This window comes from Prenolepis imparis, unplaced genomic scaffold (assembly GCF_030444845.1).
Source record: "Prenolepis imparis isolate NDT839.2.m4 unplaced genomic scaffold, iyPreImpa1.0 SCAF_13, whole genome shotgun sequence".
In the NCBI taxonomy this organism is placed as follows: domain Eukaryota; kingdom Metazoa; phylum Arthropoda; class Insecta; order Hymenoptera; family Formicidae; genus Prenolepis; species Prenolepis imparis.
In genome coordinates this window covers 3,001,137-3,025,594 of record NW_028141171.1, presented here as the reverse complement: position 1 = coordinate 3,025,594, position 24,458 = coordinate 3,001,137, and the positions used below count along the sequence as shown (strand labels likewise).

At 34.1% G+C, this 24,458-nt stretch overlaps 2 protein-coding genes across 7 annotated transcripts in view; both read left to right on the top strand.

The window, feature by feature from the left end:
- Window positions 1-20,720, top strand: part of LOC145944358 (uncharacterized) — a 203,396-nt gene extending 182,676 nt beyond the window's left edge. For 3 of the 6 annotated variants that reach the window (XR_014426661.1, XM_083052635.1, XM_083052636.1), the window contains one exon: window positions 20,062-20,720. Coding sequence is in view for 4 of the 6 variants with exons in the window: in XM_083052635.1 (XP_082908761.1) it covers window positions 20,062-20,178 (117 nt within the window). In the remaining 2 variants the exon portion in view is untranslated. Of the gene's footprint in view, window positions 1-3,135; window positions 6,892-19,136 lie in introns of those variants that run through there. The other 3 variants (XR_014426660.1, XM_083052639.1, XM_083052637.1) reach the window with 2 other exon arrangements.
- Window positions 20,721-23,153: 2,433 nt separating this feature from the next.
- On the top strand, window positions 23,154-23,821 carry Cox7c (Cytochrome c oxidase subunit 7C). Its single transcript, XM_083053043.1, has 3 exons — window positions 23,154-23,357; window positions 23,447-23,567; window positions 23,699-23,821. The coding sequence occupies exons 1-2, from the start codon at window positions 23,250-23,252 to the stop codon at window positions 23,558-23,560; spliced, it is 222 nt and encodes a 73-aa protein (XP_082909169.1). The 5' UTR covers window positions 23,154-23,249; the 3' UTR covers window positions 23,561-23,567; window positions 23,699-23,821.
- Window positions 23,822-24,458: the final 637 nt, after the last annotated feature.

Sequence of the window (24,458 nt, the reverse complement as noted above, 5' to 3'; positions counted from 1 at the left end):
CATTATTACTTGATTTATGCAAACAATATTAATATTGGTGAAAATGTGCAGATACTTAATTAACTCGAATATATTCAATTAAACCTCGGCTCTCTCTCTCTCTCTCTCTCTCTCTCTCTCTCTCCCCCCTCTCTCTCCCCCTCTCTCTCTCTCTCCACCAGGCGGCAATTTTGGCGGCAAAGTCCATTTTCCACGAGCCAGGGACCATTTTCCAGTTTATTTAGTCGATAACTGTTCCGATGCGTCGCGGTGCACCCTATGTAAATTCGGTTACGGCCGCCATGAGACACCTAACCGCGCGGACGAATGCGCAAATAACGCAAAAATAATTATTCACGTGATTTCCATGGGAGATTCAGAAAGCTCGCTATTTGCCGATCTTTTATCGATATCAGTAACGGAAATTATGCGAGGGGAAAAAACCAAGTTTTTATCATATTTATTAATTTAAAAATTAAAATTCGTGTGTTTCTCTTGGATTTTGCAAAAAATGACAAACAAATTTCTTTTTGTTCTTTTTAATACCAAATTTCTTGCAACGATAACTTCCAATATTTCCGTTTTAATTTACAAGAGAACATCTAAATCCAAAATTTCGTCGCAAATCCAAAAATTTTTATTTTGATGAAACTTTTACACACATGTAAGAGGAATAAATAGATGAATTTAAAAATTTTTAGTTGGCGCTCAAAAACGATTCTAAGGGGTGAAATCACTCCTCATATTGTAGTGTAGTATCTTTTATCCAAAAAGTGTAATAAACTTTTTATCGATATATGTATATTGTATATGTATCGTATATACTATTAACTGATCTTTTTTAATTAATTTCTCATTAATTATTGCGAAGATTGCAAAACGATAGAGGACTTTTCTACTCGACTTAACCCACTCTACCTACACACGAAAAGTGATGCGATTATTATTATCAGACATACACGACGTGACCTCCAAACGACTATCCAAGATCGAATCTTTTTACCACTATCTTATGTCCCCCCATTGAAGCCATACAACTTTTGTTTGAAACATTTTTCGATTTAACGCAGTGTTTCTGAGATATTTGAGTGGATCCTTTAAAATGAGACCCCCCCCCCCCTGTATATCGATAAAATATATTAATATAATATATACAAGATAATTCTAAATAAGCGAGAAAAATTTTAGATGATTCTTTTGAAAATTAAGTGGATTTTTATATAAACATATACCCCTATATTTTTCCCTAAAGAGTTACACTCCTCCAAAGAAAGGTAAAAATTAAGTTTTTAATTTTTTTCTCAAATTTTGGAGTTAAAAAAATGTCCTCTCCTAAAATTTTTCACACTTATTTAGAATCATCCTGTATTTATAAAATTCCTTAAGATTATTTTCTGAAATTTTTTTCTTTAATTTGAATATTTTCGCTATTTAATCGAGAATTTTAGAATTTTAGAATAAGTGAAAATCTGTTAATTAATTTTACAATTTTAGTTAATTAAGAAGAGAAATTAAAATTAAGAACTTTTCTCCCAGCAGCTTTTTGCTTTTTTAGATATTATCTCGAAAAGCATTCAAGATATCAAAAAATGTTTTATACAAAAGCTTCATAGTAAGAACACCTCTATTTAACCGCATTAATCAAATTTTTAAAAAATAATTTTTTTCAAAGATTTAAAAAAATTTCAAAACTTATTTTTTTATAATATTATTGAAAATGATTTCCCCTTGGATTGAAACCCTCTCCGTAAATTATCAGGTCCATGTAAAAAAAAATTCGAAAAAAGAGAAATTACGCGGTGGACTCCCTTTCCCTAAAGTCACTAGATTTATAAAGCATCGCAATTGTAACGAAATTCCATCATTTTGGCTCCACGCTAACCGACAATTTCGAACTTATATATTTGTTTGAAATATATTTTATAATATAATTTTTTGTGAATGAAGAAAGATAAAATCGTAAATCGCAAAAAATTGCATAAATACGTAGCTTACGTAAAGTGTGCATTATTTACATCCGACGTCATTTTGGCTCCAATGTAACAATGGATTGCGATACTTTATAAATATAGTGACTTTACCTTTCCCTTTTCTTCTCGTATTCTGTATTCTGTAATCTGACTTCAATGACGATATACACGTTAACGACGTTCGGCTGTCGCGTTGTCGGTAAGAAATGAGATTACCCTTCCCTTTTCTGCTGGAGAAACGCTGCAATGTCAAACTCCATGAAAGGCAGCGCGAGTCATGCGTCTCCGTCTCCTCGATATATGAGACTCGATAATATCGGGTCAATCAGTATGCATGCGGTGCAATTGAACCTGATAGCGAAGCGCAGCGGATAATGTATGAAGATCTGCGCTACGATACGCATAGTGTATCATGCAAAGTAGTGGAATTGTATTACGAGTTTTTTTGCAGGATATGACGCGCTTTGAAAATTTTCGCGATTTTAAATTATATATGTATATCTTTTCTTCTCGAAAAAGTGTTAAATTAAATGAGGTATATGAATAAATACACAAAGTTCTTAATTTCAATCTTTCTTCTTAAATTAATTAACAGTTTTTCACTTATTCTAAAATTCTGAAATTCTCGATTAAATAGCAAAAATATTCAAATAAAAGAAAAAAAATTTAAGAAAATAATCTTAAGAAATTTTATATATACAAAGGATGATTCTAAATAAGTGTGACAAATTTTAGGAGATAATTCATTTTTTTGTCCAAAATTAGAGAAATAAAACCTAATTTTTACCTCCCCCTTTGGAGAAGTGTAACTCTTCAGGGAAAGATATAAGAACATATGTTTATATATATATATATATATATATATATATATATATATATAAATCCCTTTAATTTTCAAAAGACTCATCTCCTAAAATTTTTCTCGCTTATTTAGAATTATCTTGTATATATTATATTAATATATTTTATCGATATATACACGGGTGTCTGATAATAATAATCGCCTCACTTTTCGTGTGCAGGTAGAGTGGATTAAGCCGAGTAGAAAAGTCCTCTACTGTTTTGCAATCTTTGTAATAATTAATGAAAAATTAATTCAGAAAGATATATATATTGATAAAAATTTTATTACATTTTTTGAATAAAAGATATTAATAGAGGAAAATACTGTTTCTTTGTCTTTAAGCGGAAGTTCCTACACTGTTAAGACTCAAACGAGCGATCGATTGAACCGCGAAATCAAAATGGAAACTGGCACAGCACCCGTGGGAGATGGTCCCGTTGTCCAGAGGTCAAAGTGCACCGACACGGAGAGAAATGCAAAGGCGTATGACGGAAAGAGAAAAGCCAACAAGAGAAAGAGAGAGAGAGAGAGAGAGAGAGAGAGAGAGAGAGAAAATTTGGCGAAAGTGGCGATGTACAATTCGAGAGACTAGTTTCCAAACTGTCTGCAGCCTCGTTTAAGTCTCTCAATGATCCCTTTGTTTAGCCACGGGGGTGACCTTAATGATCGCTTGTCCCCGGTAATGTCGCATTTTGTACGGTACATCCCCGCGTTCCGCCTGTTCTTTAACTATCGTCCCTTTCGTCGTTTCCCAACCCCCTTTCTTATTGTGTCGCGATGAATTTCTTGCTCTTTCCCTCTCTCTCTCTCCTCCTTTCTCACGAAAGAGATATGCATCCGCCGCGCCGCCTTTCTTCGTCATTTACAGTCTCCATCATCATCTCTAACACACTCTACGACACTCGTCGTCGTTTTGCTTCTAATCCTCGAGAGCCCATTCAATCCATCCAGACCCCCTATCTTCTTAACAGGATTAACGCAATCGATTGTACGAAACGCAAAACAAAAAAAAAATATACATATATATATGTATGTATGTGTAGCTTTATGTGATATAGTTCACATATGATGAATTTATAGAGGAGATACCAAAAATTCTGAGATTGTGTGGTACTTAAAGCGTGCTCTCATGAATTTCTGCTCCACGATTTCGTTCCTCCACACACGCACGAAATCTCTTTCATACATTTCGCGCATACTTATCGCGGATTTGAGCCAAAGTTGCCGCAAACCTTTCCATCTCCCTTTTCCTCCGTCATCACTATGTGTACCATCATCCCCCGCGCGTTCCCTTAAACTTTTCATAGCCGCTCGTTTTTCCCCGCTGAAAGAAAAGGGACTGCTAGCTCGCGTACTCGCTCAACATTCTTATGTTAAACGACGCAAAGTGCTGTCACGAATAAATTGCGCGGAACGATTTCTTTTTTTGACCAAGTTTACTTGATGAGTAATATGCGAGAAATACATCTCATTACGTGTCGCGTGATATCGCGTTCGTAAAAAATAATTTCGACTTTTTTTTAATTGACCGCAATTTCGTACGCAATCTTTCACTACTATAATCAAAATGATATAACTATATCACAGAAAATTATAGCTTTTCTTAAATAAATGTTATAAATGTAAGAATTTTAGTATTATTATTTTATTATTTTATTTAATTTTTATTTAATTTATTATTAAAAAATTGACATTGGTATTCGAATCATTTTATTAGCCATTTTATTATAAAATATATAAGTAGCAATAAAGGTATAAATGTGCGTTGTAAGCACATTTCGAAAAGATTCGCGTTCTTTATACAGGCAATTTTGAGAAATCTACGGGAATTCTGAAATCCATTTCAACTGTCACCGTCAGTTAAAGTGCCTTACGGCAATTCCACGAATCCATGAGCCTCGATAGAAATTCCGAAGGCAACGTCGCGCGATCACGAGTTTGATGCCAAGTATTAATCGTTGGAATTGCTCGGGCGGAATTGCTCGGGCGAGACGAGCGCAGTAAAGCTTGTTTGCACTAGCAGTTACAGTTATTTACGTATAGATTTATATTGCCATGCAGCCATGGCCTGTGCATTTTAATCCCACAGCACGATTTCTAAAGCGACGTATCTCGTGCAGTTTTCTTCTTCGCGTTCCCCATCTCGGACCATCTGTTTCCTCCGTTACGTAAGACTCTATTCTGACCGATTATCTATTGCGCCGCTCCAATAGGACGAGCACGAGAACAAACTCTACAGGGTGTCGCGGAACAAATGAACTATTCCTTCTCTCTCTGCTTCTAATCTTATCTTATATACAGGATGTCCCAGACCTACCGTATAATCTGCGTTAATGGCAGATTCCTGGGATCATTTGGAGACGATTTTTCCTCAGCGAAAATGTCGAGGTCAATAATTTTCGAGCTATAAACGATTGAAAATAAAGGGTTTTTCGCAAACTAAGCCTTGTGGAAATAAAATGTTAACAAAATCACATTCTTTAGTTAATTTCAGGTAGAGTTTCTTTAATAGAATTTTAATTTAAGCCTTATAGTTACAAAGATACATAATGACAAAAATTGGGAACATACAAAAAATAATGACCTTCCTCGACATTTTCGCTGAGGAAAAATCGTCTCCAAATGATCAGGTCTCTCATTAACAGGTTATACGGTAGGTCTGGGACACCCTGTATATGCTTTCTTTTTAATAAATTATGTAATTAGTGATCTCCCGTTGTTTTCACGTATCAAACCTTTTGACGATTAAGTTATAATTTAAATAGCTGTTAAGGTTAGATTAGGTTAGGTTAGGTTAAATATTAAGATAGAATTAATTGTGCACGGAAAGAGATTAAACTTCACGCAATTTTACGATAATTTGTTGACGAATATCTCTTTATTACATCGACTTTCCCGTTAATTTCTTTCATTTGATAGAAATATGATGTCTCTATGATTTTTGCGCTTGCGTTTTTCTTCCATCCGACTTTAATAAATTCAACAATTCTATGTCACAACCATAAATAGAGATCCCGCAAAGGACATCAATTAAATGTCCGCGTATTTCAAAATCTAACATCATCATGTATATAACCTACTTTTACTTATGTGTCCTATTCTTTAATCCGCATTTCACACTGAATCTCACATACTTTTTATTACAATCCCCGCTACAATCTTCCAAGCCTGAAGAATCCGGAGCAAACGACGCAATTTAGCGTCTCAAAGAGAGCGAAAGATAATGAAGAGCGAGAGGGGACGCGCAGTCAGCAGAATCGTGTTCGGGATGACGTCATAAAGCTTATTTATACAACCACACGTGTTTGAGGCGTATGGTCACGGCGTTATTGCGAGTGCACTACGCACAATAGAGCGGACTATGTTGTACGTACGTTTATATGCATTATTTGTGCGTGTGGCTTTTTTTTACACGCGTTGCACGAGAGAGAGAGAGAGATGAGAGAGAAGCACATCTCTCACGCGCGAGCGCGCTTGTTCTGGGACGCGCACTCTCGTACACGATTGCATCACGCACGTTATACGTCGCCGCGTTACGAAATCAGGGAAAATGTACGAGACCGCGTGTTTGAAAATATATATACGCCCGGCGGAAGCTGACGAATGGCGACGCGATGCGCAACACGGGGGGGGGGGGGAACTAACGAGCCCGGGAAGAAGAGTGATACCGGAAAATGCGCCGCCGGATGCGGCGCAAAATAGCTTTCGAGGCGATAAAAATATTTCGCGCGTCCGCACCGAACGAGACTTATCAAAGTCGACGACGAACAATATAACTGAATATCGCGAAAGTTTATCGATGACGTAATTTATTGCACGCGATATAATTGAGAAGAACTTGGAGGGACTACTTGCTATTTTATAAAAAAAGAAGAACGAATAAATAATGGATGGTCATCATCATACATTTATATATCTTTTGTTTCATATTAATCAAAACTTTTATTATTAACTTTTAGTCATTTTTATTAATTTTTATTAATTTTTATTAATTTTTATTTTTAAGATTATTTCACTAAATCAATGTATCATTAATTTATATATTAATTAATTAAAAATCTCACACTCTTTTTTGAGGAATTGGATAATTACTCGAGATTCACGAGACTTGACAAAAAATGTAGATATTGTTTCTCTAGTATTTTTCTTGATTACATTTTTAATTAATTATTTGAATTTATTTTGAAAGTTAATGTAAATCTATTTTCGAGAAAATCGAAAATATTGTTCCTTATAAATTGAAGTTAAGGCCCCTGGGTCCTCGCCGCAGCCATGTTAGATTGTGACGTCAGAGATGAGAAAACACTTGCTAAAAATTCTTAGATGCCATTTTTAGATGAAAAGATATTTTGATGAAACTCTACTTCAAATGGCTTTAGCACACTTTTAAAATACTTCGAAAACTATTCTTTTCTCTTAACAGTCAATCAACAACTGTAAAATGATCATGATATCAGACTTTGTCATGCGGAATGACTGCACATGTGCAAAGATCAGACGGACTAGGCCTCATATTACAGTCATTTTACAGCTGTTGATTGATTATAAAGGGGAAAAAAGGATAGTTTTCTAAGTATTTCAAGAGTGTGCTAAAGCCATCTTAAGTGCTGGTTTTATCGAAATATCTTTTTATTTCGAAATGGTATGTAAGAATTTTTAGCGTATGTTTCCTCGCCTCTGACGTCATAATTCCAACATGATCGGCCAGGAGCCAAAAGCCTTAAGTTTTCGTTTATGAAAAAAAAATTCGAGAGAAAAACAAGAAAAAGTGGACTTATAGCACTTTCAAAATAAATGACTCATTTTATAATAAGCAAAAAGTGAGATGCCAGTCTTTCTATCTTGGCGGAATTTTGCGCGTAGAGATTCAATGAGGCACAGTGTCTAATTTTGTAGTATGACTGCTCGTTCTACGCTGCGAAATTTACTCTCTCGCGCGATAGGAACCAAGAAACTCTCTCGTGACGTAATGTAACAAGGCGGCTGTTTAGAGAGAGACATCCGAGTGTTGTTTGATGCTGGCGCATCATCGTCCTGTTTACACGAAGACGCGCATTTCGCCGCGCGTCGTCTTCAAGCCCACGATTGCGCGCGTTTTCGCCTGTGATACACCGAGACGAGTTTCCTGCGACGACGCGCATCGTCGTCTGGCATCAAAGGAACGCGATTACATCGAGCGTACACAACAGTGAGATCTACATCCACTTCTCTGGTGGTCCTCGAGTACGTGAGCATCGTGTATGCAGAGTGTTACACATCTCAAATTCTGAGACCGGCGTATCTCTTCGAAGTTGTCAACAGCGCAGAGGACTTTTCCTTAAGAGAATCAAGGATCTATATGAACCTTGGAATATGATATATACAAACACGCCGCCTCGCTGGTTGTCAACGCAACTCACGTATGTTTTTCATTCATTAACACATGTTAAACACAGAATATATCTGTGATGATAAGCGGTGACTTTTAAAATATCAGAGCCCTACCAGGATCCTACCTCGATCTTAGCATCTTTCTCCTTCTAAGGCAATAACTCTGTCACTAGGCCATTTATTGCTCCATATCACCATATTTTCTACAGCTCGGTCCTCCTGACAACATTTGTCTCCAAATGTCAATGCTTCAGTTCCATTTAACTATCACACCCTCCTTTTTTGGTTCACCCAGAACCCTGAGGGCACGTTGATTCATCCCACTTCTGAAATCTGTAAGCCTTTTCCAAGTAGAGAAAAAATATCAGGGCGCTACCGGAACTCGATTTTAGCATCTCCCTCCCTCTCAGTAGGCAACCACTCTGCCATTGGGTCATTTATCGCTTCATATCATCATATTCTGTATAGCTCGGTCCTCCTGACTGAACATTCGACCCCAAATGTCACAATGCCTCAGTTTCATTAGAACTATCACACCCTCCTTATTTGGTTCACCCAGAACCTTGAGGGCACGTTGATTCATCCTACTTCTGAAATCTGTAGGCCTTTTCAGAGCAGAAAAAAATATCAGGGCACCACCAGGATTCGATCCTAGTACTTCTCCCTCTTAGTAGGCAACCACTCTGTCACTAGACCATTTGTTGCCCCACCGTATTTTCTACAGCTTGACATTTCTGATCTAACATTCCTCCAATGTCACAACGCTTTAATTCTCTTAAAACTATCACATTCTCCTTCTTTTGGTTTATCCAGAATCCTGAGGACATGTTGATTCATAAAATCCTTTTTCGAGTAGAAAAAAATATCAAGGCAACCACTTTGTTGGATCATACCACCGTATTCTCTTTACTCGCTTACATATTCTCAAAAAAAACGGACAGGCGAGCGATACGTTTCGCAAAATATGTGCTAGGCTACCTGTCGTCTTCTGCGAAGGTAGTTGCACATGAATCAAGCAAATCATATTTTCTCGAAGCGGATTTTTAGTTTCCTTCTCTTTCTCTCTTTTCGCCCAGCAGTTCGCAAAGCGATTATGTTGAAATAACTCGCGGTACGTGCGCGCGAGAAAGCTTCCACGGCTTTCGGCCGTACTCGCCGTCGGCTATAAAGCCGGATAAGCCGGGGTGTGATCTATTTCGCGACGCTGAAACGACGTCGTTGGACTTTAACGTCGTCATCGGATGCCGTCGTTTCCGCTTCCGCGCGACAACGCGTTTTCTTCGCACTCGATCGATCGATCGAATACGTCGAGGAGACAGACTCGAGAGAATGGAGACGCAGTACTTGTGTTACGTCACGCGAGCCTTGTGTGACACGTGTTCAATCCAACATACTACATCATTAATAATAGCATTAATAAGATTACTATCAACTTACACTCAGATATCTTCTTCCACTTCTACCCACGCTTTTTATTTATCGATAGAGTTTATTCATCGGAGATCATTTTTGACTATGGATATATATAATCTTCTTTCTTTAACGTAGAAATATACCCTAGAAGTTTGTCTAAGTATTTCGTAAACATCCTATATATGCATTATTCGGTCAGTTCGAAATCGTGTTTTCTCTCTTTTTTATCTCTCTCTTGAAAATATCAAAATTAAAAGCGTTAAATGTGTAAAAAAAAGAAAGACGAGATAGATTATTTCCTCTCTCTTTTTTTCGTGACTCACACCCCGTAATATCGCATGACAAAACGTGAAGCGTGACATAATAGCGTGTTCCGTCCTACCTAGCGGCGAAAATGGAGAACGTACTCGCAAAGATTATTTCTTCTTCTTCGTCGTTTTCATAGTCGAACAAGACACTTTCTTTCACCGCGACACGGCCTCTTAATGCATATAACACGCTTATCGATCGACGCTTGTCTCGTCGCGGATTACAAAGAGCCCGTTTCACGGTGCACATGTGCGAAGCGCATCATTACGTCGTGTGAAGCATCACCGTCGACAACGGCGGATTCCTCGTTAATCCTTTTCTTTATAGGAATTTTTCGGGATGCGACGATAGAAAGAAAAAGCGACTGTGCAATTGTTACGCTTTTTTTCACAATTTTGACTGTTTCGAAAGAAGTTCTCGTATCAACAATAAGTTAAATGGATAATAAAGTAATTAAAAAATTTCTCTACATTCTCCGATATAGATAAATAACATATTTTAATAACATATTTTTTATAAATATTATCTTTCTTTTTTATATGTATAATTTTTTCTAGTAATAAATTAGTCATTAAACATATATTATTATGTTATTATATATCGCGCAGTGTCGCAGAAAAAAATAAGCATACCGGAAAAATTGTATTCTTAAAGTAAGAGGACTGTATATTATAAAATCTCTCTTAACAGATATTTTTAAATGTTTCTGGAACATTTCTTAAAATTAAGAATATATTTATTTGGTTAGGTATTATATTGCAGCAACATATATGATTTTATAGCGTTGCACTTTACAGTGCAATGCAGTGTTTGTTACTGAATGGTTTTAAATATAGACGTATGGATGAAGTTAATAAATCGCTCGAAAAAGAAAACTTGAGCGACTTAAGAGAAGTCTTCATGAGTAACGAGTGTAACATAATCTAATTTAATCGTTCAGGACTCAGATCTCGTGCCTCATATTCGATCTATATGTACTATGTCTATGCTTTCTTTATGATCTTTTTCTATCTGTGTGCTGTAGAATAATATACTTTTTTGTTAATGTAAAAATAAATCCCATGTTGTCCACATTTTTATAAATTAGGAATATCTGATACTAATCTTTAGAGGATTACCCGCTTAAAGTAAAAGCATCCTTTTAGCTATCTTAGAACAGGATATTCCAAAAATAAGTGGGAAATTCTTTAAATGAGAATACAATTTTTTTCAATGCAATCTTGATTTTAATAAGATTTTACTTCGCGAAAAAAATCTTTCATTTTCAATTACTCATAATTGAGAAACCTTCCTCCACATTTTTTGATCGCAAAAATGATGAATCTAAAATTATCGAAGAAACTACCCCGCATTAATCTTATGTAAAATGGATTTCGATTAAATCAGCTGGTTTTTTAACTAGCAGATTTTACTAATTGTAAGATTCAATTTTATATGGGATTAATGCGGAATTTTTATATGAAATTCTAGATGAAATTGAATCCCGATAAAACCAGCTGGGGGGGGGAGTGTCTCATATGTTGTAGCTTATAACTTGCTGAACAAAAAATGTGATAGGCTCAAAGCTAAATAATGTATAGTTACTGAGTTACAGCCAGCCAAACAAAATCTGATGAGTTTTTTGTGTTTAACTGGCTGTAAATCAGTAATTGTCTATTATTTAGCTTTTTGAGTCTATTACATTATTTGTTTAGCAGGTCATAAGCTGCTACATATGAGAAAACCAGCAGATTTTACTAAAAGATTAAATTTTATATAAGATTAGTGCGGAATTTTTGAAATCCTAGATGAAATTGAATCCCGATAAAATCGGCTGGGAGGGGAGAAGGGTTTTCATATGTTGTAGCTTACAACTTGCTGAACAAAAAATGTAATGTGCTCAAAGCTAAATAATAGACAGTTACTGATTTACAACCAGTTAAACACGAAAAATTCTGCTAGTTGTTTGACTGGCTGTAGCTCAGTAACTGTCCATTATTTAGCTTTAGGCTATTACATCTTTTGTTCAACAGGTCATAAGCTACAACATATGAAAAACTGATTTAACCGAAATCTATTTACGTAAGATTAGTGTGAGGTACTTTCTTCGAAGAATTCGAAGAATTTTGATCAAAATCAAACATCGAGTAATAGTCGTTTATAATCGTTAATCGTAGGAGGATTTTGGCAATAACGAATAACATCACGAAGGGGATAATTCGATTCGTAAAGAGCCAACACGATATATGACAACGATTGCAATTACGCGGGACACTCTGTAGATACTTCTGTATATCCCTATAGCTATCCTCTATCCACGGTTCCGTCCTACTCTCGTGCACACCTCCGATTTTCTTTTATTTCTCACAACGACCACCACTTTAGATCCATTGCTCCCTGCGCCGTCTTTCTTCCTTCCCCTTTTCTTCTCCCCGCGTTGCCTTTCTACCCTCTCCCTCACCTTGCCCACTCATCGCGGACATTAGTTTCAGTTTGGAACTGGCGTGTATTCTTGCCAGAATGGAGAAAAAAATCGGGTCAACCGTGACTCGGCTCGACTCTCTGACACGGCTCTACTCCATGAGGTGGTTTCTTACTCTCTTTCTCTCCGCCGACGCACGTAACTCGAAGGATGCAATTACAATACAATTATCCCTCATTCTCCGCCTCCCTCTGTCTGACTATCCTTTTCTCTCTCGTTCTATCTGGTCTATTTACTAGATTTCGAAAGCGCGATTTCTGTTTCGCGAAACTATTTGTGTTACGAAAGAATTACATTAGACGAGGAGGGGGAAGAAGGAAAAGACAGAAGGACAGGAAATTGGGAATAACAAGGGCCGAGTGCTTGTTCAATCGATTTCCATTTCAATCGATTCGTTAACGGACCTTTTTTCGCGAGCGAAGTCGACTTTAACCGTTGCAATCCTGCTTCTCTTTATTCTATGAGTTTCCGAGATTGCACAAATAGTCATAGTGATGATTTTAATGCATTAGAGGAAGAAGTCTCGTTAGACAGAGATCTCATCATGAACTTATCTTCACATTTTATTCTGCGCATCAATACACGCAATTTGTTATTTAATTTTTGTTAGATTAACTTTTTTTGTAGTTATACACACAACGATCGACTTACTTTACGAACTTCAAGCTTTCTTTTTTACATCTATTTTTCAAATAGTAGTATAATATTTCTACATTGTTTGGAAATAAATCATAGAATCACAAATTTCCGGATAATATTTCTAATATATATACATATATATGTATATATATTTTTTTTATTTAAAATATTTTTTTATTTAAAATATTTTTTTTTTTTTTAATATATTTGATTTAGACAACTAGGTTAATAAAGATGAAAGGGACCTTTACTATTCCGTATTCGTAATTAATAAAATACTTAAGCTCCATTTTTATATGATTTATTCTACGAAAATTTCATATATTAAATTTATACAAAAATTAGTCTTATAATCTCAAAAAATTGTGTTTCTCAAATTTCAAATTCATAAAATTTATTTCGCAAGTATCACAAACGGCAGTTTTAGGACATCCCGTATACGAACACTTAATGTGCATCGGAAATAGCTGTCCGTGGGTTACATAACGGTATAATGATGCACATTTCGCTAACAAAACCGGAGAGTTAAGCTACTCGCATCTCGTTTGTCCATGGAAAAGGAAGAAAAAGGAAAGACTGAAACTGAGACTGACTTGGCGCAAAAAGAGCTGGCGTTTGACAGGAAGTTGACCCAACGTCCGGTTCTAATGTATTTCCGGCCAGTTACGGCTATCAAATCGCACAAGTCTGCGGTTCCTACGTTTTATTTCTTTCGTACTTTCTCGCTCCTTTCTCGTCCTTTCTCGCTTCGTTATAATCGCCATCCTCAAGTCGAATTAACAATATACTACAAAGACATAACTGAAAGCTCTATTATTAACATCATTAATGTTTCCACTCTTGTAATCGCGCAACATTTTGATGTATAGGTGATAGAATTTTAAAAAAAGTTTATCTCGAATTTTAAAATAAAAAGATATGCTTTTAAAATAAATCATTTACAGATTTACTGTCACATCACACAATGTGTGACAGAAGAGAGTGATTTATAATTTAAAACATAATCTTTGTATCACAATAATAATAATATAATATGCAAATGTGCATATAAATCACATGGAATGCAAAATAATCAAAAGGCAATCTTTAGAGATATTGATGAAGCCCGTCGAAAATTAAATCGACAGAGAAATAATCTCGTTCACGCGGGAATAATTGTTTTGCCGAATATATAGTATACGATATAAATTCGACCGTACACGCGCGTGTAAAATGTAACGCAGCGAACCGGAAAATGGTGCCTCGAAAATATTTCGCGAAATATCGTTGCTACCGTCGAGAGTGACGGTTGATCGATCATCCCTCCACGTAGCGATGGGGTTCGGGGGAGTCAGGATAAATGTTCCATCAAACTCACTCATAAGCGTTTTTTCGACCGTTTCGCTTGTTGGTCTCACACCTACCTATGCAAACCTATCCGCGTATCCTGAAAATCGAGCAAGTCGGAATTGCGAAGTCAGTACTATCGAAGGACAATCGTTCTGTTTAAAAATTTAAATAATTAAAAATATTTATTTATTTTAATGTTTATTTGTAATTATTATTTATTTGAAATTATTTACAAAATATTTTAAATAATTAAAAATATTTATTTCAATATTTATTTATTTTTAATTTAATATTTCAAATAATTGAAAATATTTATTTCAATATTTTAATTATTTATTTTAATATTATATTTTACATTATTTATAATATTTAATTTAAATTATTTTAAAAAATTAAAATTTTTTAATTAAATTTGAAAATTTTTTAATTTAAAGAGTTATATTGTATATTTTTTTAAATAATAAAAAATCTCTAATTATCTTTCATTTTTTTAAACATAAATAATTTCAAAATTGTCCATATTTTATTATTACCCCCGCGGATATCTGAATAATATAGTTCTAACTCGAAAATAGTATTTCTATATACTTTTTTAGGAAAAATCGTTCGTCGAAACGATTATCATCGCTATCCTGAAAAAGGCAAGAAATCAGACGTCCGTTGACCCTGTCCTATCCAGAGGATATATCGATCAATTTTGGTTAAAAAGCGGAGGATCGATAACGAGTCAAGTCATGCTAGGAAATTCGAGAACGATTCCACCAGGCAGGAAAGACGAAAGAGGGACTCCGCGTTTTTCAAAGAATTTCCGGTGTATGTCTTTTGAGCGCATACACACATACACGCGCTTTTATCGGATTTATCTTTCTTCGTATATCATCCCTTTAGAGAGTCAACGTGTGTATGCGTAAAATATTATATAGAGAAAACGAAGTCCGATACTTTAAAAATACGTGCATTTGAAAATATGTATGTCATTGAAAAGCGCGTCCTTTCTGTCGGAAATTAATCGAAAAATAAATGTGTATGATTAAATAAACGATGTCAAAGATATGAAATTTAGTAATCCTACATTGCGACGTCAGTCGCAAATTAAATTGTAGCTCTGAAAGAGAAATTTACTTAAAGCTCGTTGAAAAAAAAAAATTAAAATCTTTGCGTAAAATATTATTATAGAAAACGAAGCTTGATAGTTTGTAAAATACGCGTTATACTTGAAAATATTGTATGACATATGTTATTGAAAAATGTGTCTCTTCTGTCAAAAAAATTAGTTGAAGAGTTTAATTAACGAAATCTAAATCTAAAGCAACGTCCAAGATATTTAATTTAATTTAATTTAATAATATTTAATTTAATAATACAAATTAAATTATCGCTTGGAAAGAAAAATGCATTCGTCTGAAAAAAATAGTTCCTAATTAACTAGAACATTTTTATTTTTATTTTTCGAAAAATAAAAAGGGGTAAGAAGGATTATTACGAGAAGACATATATTGTTGAAAAGCGTGTCTCTCCTGTCAGAAAAATTAGTCGAAAAATAAATGTGTTTAATTAACGAAATCTAAAGCGAAGTCGAAGATATTAAATTAATAATACAAATTAAATTATCGTTCGGAGAAAAAAATTTATTCAAAAATTTATTTGAAAAAGAATAGTTCCTATTAACTAGAACATTTTTTTTCCTCGAAAAATAGGGGTTGAGTAGGATTATTGCAAGAAACGAGAAGATTGTAAAATCAAGAAAATTTCTCTCGCGGCCAAAAATAGTTCCTATTAAAAACGAAAAAAAAAAAAATTTGCGGCACACCGTATTGTCTAAGGGCAAACACAGAATCGGATTCCTTCTCTTCGCGTGCAAAAATGGCCGGGAATTAAAATAGCGTCCCGTCTTCCGCTTCTTCTGGGGCGCGAGAGATTCATCTGTTTATCTATATTCCAGACTGCATATCTAAACGGAAGATAACGGTCTAACTATGTACATAGGTGCATACAGGTATACAGGTATAGAAACACGAATATCTCATAGCCGTGGCGAGGATTTTGTGAGGCAGCCGGAATAACAAACGATTCCGAGAGAGCGACTTGCGCGCACGACAAAAGAATATTAATCCTCCACCCGTTGTTATACGGCCGGCATTAACGTATTCGACCTTAAAAGCCGGTGTTGTTTGCCCAACCGAATCATACACAAGTAGTTCCCGACTTGCATGATTAATGCCTTCCCGAAAGTTGCCGTGAGAAGTGGTGTGTTGTTGCCGGTCATATGTGCGAGTCAACACATGACGAATTTAACGACAACGACGATGCTATTATTATAAGAAACGAGAAGACTATAGAATCAAGAAAGGGGGCCAAAAATAGTTCCTATTAACTAGAAATTTTTTTTCGAAAAATGGAAGACGAGGATTATTGCGAGAAACGAAGATTGTAGAATCAAGATAAGTATCCCACACTAATCTTATGTGAAATGGATTTCGGTTAAATCAGCTGATTTTTTCATATGTTGTAGCTTATGACCTGTTGAACAAAAGATGCAAAAGTCTCGCTGAAAGCTAAATAATGGACAGTTATTGAGGTGCAGCCAATCGAACAGCTCGCAAAGCCCGAGTTTTTCATGTTTGACTGATTGTAAATCAGTAACTATGTATTATTTAGCTTTGAGCCTACATTTTTTGTTCAGTAGATCATGAGCTACAACATATAAGAAAACCCCAGCTGATTTGATCGGGATTCAATTTCATCTAGGATTTCATATAAACTCAAAATTCTAATTTGAATTCACTAATCAATTCATTGGATCACTAATCCTAATATAAAATTGAATCTTTTAGTAAAATCTGCTGGTTTTCTCATATGTTGTAACTTATGATCTGCTGAACAAATAATGTAATAGAGTCAAAGCTAAATAATAGACAGTTACTGATTTACAACCAGTCAAACACGAAAAACTCATCAGATTTTGCGAATTATTTGACTGACTGTAGCTCAGTAACTATATTATTTAGCTTTGAGACTACATCTTTTATTCAACAAGTCATAAGCTACAACATATGAAAAAACCAGCTGATTTAACTGAAACCCACTTTACATAAGATTAGTATCGAGACCAAAAATAGTTCTTATTAACTAGAATATTTGTGTTTTTTCGAAAAATGTGGGGGACAAGGAGAATTAGTGTGAGAAAGGAAGACTGTAGAATCAAGAAAATTTATTTCGCGGTCAAAAATAGTTCCTACTAACTAGAACATTTTTTTCGAAAAATAAAGGATGAGGAGGATCATTATATAAGAAACAAGAAGACTATATAAAATCAAGAAAATTTCTCTCGCGGCCAAAAAATAATTTCTATAAACTAGAACATTTTTTCTTTTTTTTTTTTTTTTTTTTTTTTTTTCAAAGAACGGGGGGTGAAGAGATGAGAGGGTGGAAATGTTAGACCTCGACTCCGCGCGAGTCCGGTTTGAAGAAACTAAGACTCCAGATTTTAACTGGACGATAACACGGTGGCGTCTCTCTTCACAACTGGAGTTTTTTTTCCAAGACTTTCTTCCCGTCAGCGGTTCGTGACTGTCCCTTTGTACCGACGGATATACTCTCGCGCCCTATCTCTCTCATGAAAGGATAAAGAGAGAGAACGAGAGGAGAAGCGGCTCGCGGACAAAGAAAACGAGATGGGTCCCAAAGTCAGGGGTCACCTCGGACCAATTTCAGCAATGCCGGGCATTTAAATGGAGCCAGAGTCTGACGTAATCTCCTATTTCTCCTCCTGACACTCGCATTCCACGAGAGCACCGTGTGAGATGATCACTTCTCTCTCTCTCTTCTCTTCTACGTATATACGTGCGCGTGCATGCACGCCAAATGAAAGCGCACTCCACTCTATCCTCCTCCTTACGGACGACCTAGCCCGATGCTTCGCTTCTGATCCTCTTCCTCCTACCCCTCTTCCTCTCGAGAATTCTCGCTATCGTGCGACTCATCGCACGATCGCGCGCCGTGTGCCACGAAGAAAGGGCGCTTTCACGAACATCAGGGGAACAACCCCCCTCCCCCTAGCACCCCCACTTCCTCCTTCTCTCTGGTCATAATTCGCCCTGCCGCCGCGCATACGGAAAAGTTCGAGATAAAAGGGGGCGACGAGAGGGATCGCATAAATCGCGTTTTACAGAGCGACGCTTGAAGTGACACGAATTTTAATTGGACTCTCTCTCTCTCTCTTTCTGTGTGTATCATATATAGCGACGCCGACAAAATGTTCAAATGAGCGTTGAATTAAGCGTTGCAGTGAATAAACACCGCGGCACAATTTCAAACGTGGGAGATACATAATGACTCTGTTTCACGTTTATGGGATATATGTTTTAACGTATAAATCAGTATTTTTTATCGTTACGATTTTTTAGGAAAAAAAAGAAGAAAAAAGAGAGAGAAAACAAGAACGCGGAGGGATGAGACAATTTATTACGAATTGTAGTTTTGTGTTTGCGGAGAGAGAGAGAAGCGCAATAATTCGCGCGTTAAAGCGAATTTTAATTGGGCTTAACATGTATTTTATGTTACGAGACACTGAAAAATGTTTAAACGACTGCCCCGCGGTAGATAATTACCAGAAATAAAAAAAAACGACCGCGTAATAGCTATAATATTACGTAACATTTTAATCTGAATATATAAACATACATTTAATGTTATTTTTTCACTCGTTTAAAAAAAAAGATGAACTCTGAACTAGTGCACTCAGTTCAGCTTGGTTCAACTAAAAAGAACAGACCTATTGTGTGCACTTGTTTGAAATTTGTGTTTCTTTTTTCTGTTGCAGGTCTAGGCGATTTATACTTTTCTCCTCCCTCCTCTCCTAGGAAGCATATAAGACATGTGTAGTTCAATAATAATAATAACACTGGTCAACAAAACAAAACTTTTGTTTAGTTGCCAAGGATGTTGGAACGAATTTAGAATATTTTGGGAATGCTAAAAATGACAACAGTTTTTTCGAATTGGCTCTAGTTTTTGAGATAATGGATACTCAAATTACGATTTTACCACAATATGACCTGTAGCTGCTGACATATGCAGCAGGGTTTGGTCTGTCTTTTTATTCTTTAACATTGTTTTTATCTCCAACGTGATCCTGATGACGTACACATATAAAAGAAAATCGTACAAACAATATTTTCTATGCGTTAATTGTGATTATCTGAATCAGCTTACTTTGTTTTTGTTATTTTACTGAATACAACGCCATTAGGTATTTCATATAAGATATACTTTTGTATGATTTAAGACAGTTTCCATATGACTTGGGGATAGGCTACGCCTGATCATTATATTTTTTATATTTTTTATGTTTTTCATGAAACACTCATTATCTAAAAAATTAGAGCCAATCTAGGAAAAACCAATGCCATATTTGGAGAATGAGTGACACAAAGTTATCCTAAAATCGATCTAAAATAATTGACAATAAAATCAGTGTAATAATAATGCGTGTTCGAAAAAACTAATTTTTGTAGAAAATCGTAGCAAATAGATTAATTTACAATTCTAAAAAAAATAATAGTTTAAATATTGCACCGATTTTATATTGAGTCGTATATATAAAATTAGGTCAAACGCTCTTAGCAAGAAAAACAAACAGAAACATAAAGTATTGTAAACTCTGTCTCTCTCTTGTTTTTAATTTAATTGATGTTGACTTTGCCAAAAAAAACAAAAGCTTTCTACTCTCTTTTCTATTCATTCAGGATCCGTTGTTGCTGCATCGTGGAACATCGATGGAAAGATTGAAAGAAGAAAACAGAAGAAGAAGAAGAAAAATGTTAAACGTTACAGGTGGGCCTGACTCTTTGCTCGGCCCGTAATCTTTAACGTTGGGTGAGCAAAGTTTCAGGTGTGTTTGTGACGTCACGTCGCGACGACACCCCTTTCATCCCCTTTTCAACCTCCCCCTTTTCCTCTCGCGAGGAAAATAGCGGAGTACAATCATAAGATTGGTGTCTTTCTCTCTCTCTTTCTCTCTGTCTCTTGACAGTACTCTTACGCCTGAAATTTGCTTTTTTTACCTGGCTTCTACGCTCTCTTACTTTGAGAAAAATAAAGGTGAGCAAAGTTTCAGGTGTGTGAGTGCGTTAAATTCATCGTACACGTCATTCAGCCGCGATATATAACGCGATCAGTGTTTGTATCTAAATAAAATTATATAGATGATCATCTAGAATTTTGCATCATCTTATCTTATTTATATAGATAATAAAAATAAGTATTATCTGCATCTAAGATGAAAAAGAAAGTGTTATCTTTACTAAATTATCTAGACGATTGTTCAGATAATTTGGTTTAGAGTCATAGCACATAAAAATACTTAACTAGTAGAACTTAAGCAGTAAGCGATAAAAATTTATAAATAAAAGTATGAATATATATATATATATATATACATATATATATATTCATATTATATATATATATATTCATATTATATATATATATATATATATATATATATATATATATATTCATATTAGATTATATCATATTATATATATATATTTTTTTTTTATCTTTTGTATAATTTACCTTTTTTTTTAAACTGTGTTTACATAAGCGGTCTTAAAAATAATATTATCTAGAAATTATCTAGATGAATCACCATATAATTTTATCTTTTATCTAGATATATTTAAAACAATATTTAAAACAAAATCATCTTTATCTTATCTAAGATGAATTTACATATTTTTATCTCATCTTTATCTAGTTAATTTTAAAATCATCTAAACACAACATTGAACGCGATACGCACCGCCGTTTAAAAGCCTCTGCTCGTGTTCGATTCGCAATGGTTACCAAAGACAATTCGCAACGGTCCCTAATTAAAATCATTGTAATTTCACAAAAGCGAGGAACACAAAAGAATATATCATGTATGTACATTGAATTTGTATTCACGACAACATGACACATCGTTGTTCGATAAATTACTCTGGATATTGCGATGTGGTCGCGGGATCAATTGAATTAATTAATTAAATCGAACTTTATCATGCGATAATTAGCTGTTGTTTATTTAGATATTTCCGCGAGTCTCCTGTTATTTGAGCATAACGAGGCATATCGAATTATGGCGTATATATATTTATATTTAAAAAGGTGTAAAGAGATTTATCCGATACGGCTTTTTATTTTGGCGCTCAAATGAATAATTTATATTGTATACAACTATTGAATTCTGTGTCAAACATATATTTAGTCTTTTGTATATCAGTGATGTTATATAATAAATTAATTAAAAATATGTAATAAATATATTAGATAATGTGCGATTATATGTATAAAAATCTACGACTATTTATATGTGTATTTAATTGTTATATTAAAAACTAATAAAAAAATAATTCCTTTTTGCACGATTTGCACGATTTATCACCAAATATTTATAAAATGTTATATCAATTAATTAACTGTTGAAATAATGTGTAATAATAATGTAATAAAATACAAATACGTTAATTCCACGAAAAAGTTACTTATTGTTGCGAACTTATATAAATAATACAAATATATTAAGCTTTAGAATAATTTTTATAGAAAAATTTAAAAAATGTCATTAAATATATATTATTATGTCATAAAATATCCCACAGTTATGTTTCGTATATCTCATGTATATATAGAAATAAATTTATTCATATTCAGTAGCTGTGTATTATTGCTACTTTGCACATTTACTTTACTTTCCCGTCGATTATCTTATTTCTTATAATGTTGGAGTTTAATTAATAATCTTTTAATTGTAATAAGTATTAATTTTTTATTAATACTTATTACTTTAATTATAATAATAAATATAAAGTATAATAAGTATAAGTAAAAATAAGTATATAACAAGTTTAAATAAATAAAAAGTAAGAATCTTATATTAATTATTAGTTATCAGTATTTTCTTTTCTTTAGTGTTAATATAATTTTGCAAAGTTTCAATTATACATATAAAAAATTTAAACACTACCATTTTTTCGATATTTTTAACGTATGTACAATCTACATATACACTTAGTAACGAATCTTTATAAAAGATTTTATGTGTATAATACTGGTGGAAATTTAAATTGCAATAACTTTTAAATGGATTAATGCATTAAATTCAAATTTTGACAATATAGCTTTTTTTATTTAGTATAACAGTGGAAACAATCTATATAATTTTTATAAATTTTGTACCATTTTTGGATATCTCCTATATATATATCCTTATCCTTGCAAAACACATGCAAGCTGTTATAAAAATATTTTCCCATATAAGCGAGTAGCAAAAAATATCTAACGGATATATTAAAGTCAAGTGATACATGTGTATTTATTAAATATATATAAGTTTTTACGCAAAGTACCTTCTTTTTCCTCTCGCTGAATTTTCACTATCTTCTTTCTTATTCCTTTCTTTCAGGGCGCCACTTCGACCAACTCTGATTAACTTTAATCGACGATTAAACTATATCTCTGTCTCTTTTTAAGAACGTATTTGAAAAGAGACAAAGATATAGTTTAATCGTCGATTAAAGTTAATCAGAGTTGGTCGAAGTGGCTCTCAAATGTATCATTTTATATTACTATTGCACATAATATAAAATAATTGTTTCACTACTGCACACATGGATAATACGCATGCGCAGTATTATCTCGTATCCATGGCAACTGTCAGGTTAGCCAACCAAATATTATCGCGATACTCTATTGGAAGGCGTTATTTGATTGGACAAAATTTGCGTCGCGTATTGCGTGTTGTTTTACTATAGAGACTTTAGTTGCAACTAGCGTTCCTTAGGTTGGCTATCTTGGCTGGAGCAGACAGCGACAGTAGACGACAAGTCGCCATCTTGCGCAAGAGTTGTGTGGAAAACACGTTCGGTTTCGTGTAATTTAGCGAACGAAAATGATTAATTCGACGAGCATATTTGCTCGCCAGGCGGTGAGGAGATTTATGACAAGCGCGATACGCAGAGGCGGTCATCACGATCCTTACGAAGGTGTGCCTGGATACGTAAGTGACAGTTTGTCCGATTACATAACATTTGAAGTATGTATATAAATTGCATAAATTTTTCAACTATATTATTATATCTTTTACAGAACTTACCATTCAGCACGCAAAACAGGCATAAATTGTTGGCCCTGTTTATGATTTTCTGCGGCAGTGGATTCTCTATTCCCTTCTTGATAGTCCGTCACCAGTTGTTGAAGTAAATTTCTGGTATGTATAAAGAATGTTTCGTTTTTCAACACTTTCCTTTGAATTTCGTTGATATATCTTAAAATCATGATCTAAATCTTTGATGAATACATTTGATAAGACTTTAATATAATAATAATGTTGTTTTTTAGGTTAACTGGCTGCATCGCACTAATGTAGTATCATATACCAATGCCGTGAGCATCATTCGGCTGTACAAAAATTATTACAATAGGAAATGTATGTGTTTATAATAAAAATAGTGCTTTAACATATGACGTTTGTCACGTTTAAACTTAACTCAATTTTGACAACAGCAGCAACATTAATGATGATAATCTAATTTCTACAACCTTACAAGGTATTTACGACTTAAATAAGACATTATTTAAATGGATTGTTTATTTCTGTTTATTGCCAAGAAAGGATTTGATTTACAATCTTTTCCTTAACCAAAAATATCCATCCAATTCTACTTTTTTACTTATTTCCTTCTGTTCACAACTTTTTCGAAATCTTTCCTTTTTCTATGTCTAAATTAATTACTGCAAAAATTTTCTCCAACCTTTTTTTATTTCTATCCATTTTATCAATCTCCTATCTCCTTCCACATAATGATCTAAGCTATCTTGCAAAATCTACATATTTTGAAGTAAGACACATTATTTGTGCTATGTGTTGTATAAATTTATTTGTATTTTTGTTGAGAAGTATTAATATAATTTCTACACAGATAGAGAAATTTATTATAAATCACTTTTCTTCAAATTATTACTCATTAAGTAAATCTTATGACTAAATATTTATACTTCATATATCTCTACTTCTATTTTTTTTGTCATGTTAGCAAATCCGATGAGCTATTGATATAATCATAAAAATAATTGTGCTTAAAATCCCGAAAAAAATCAT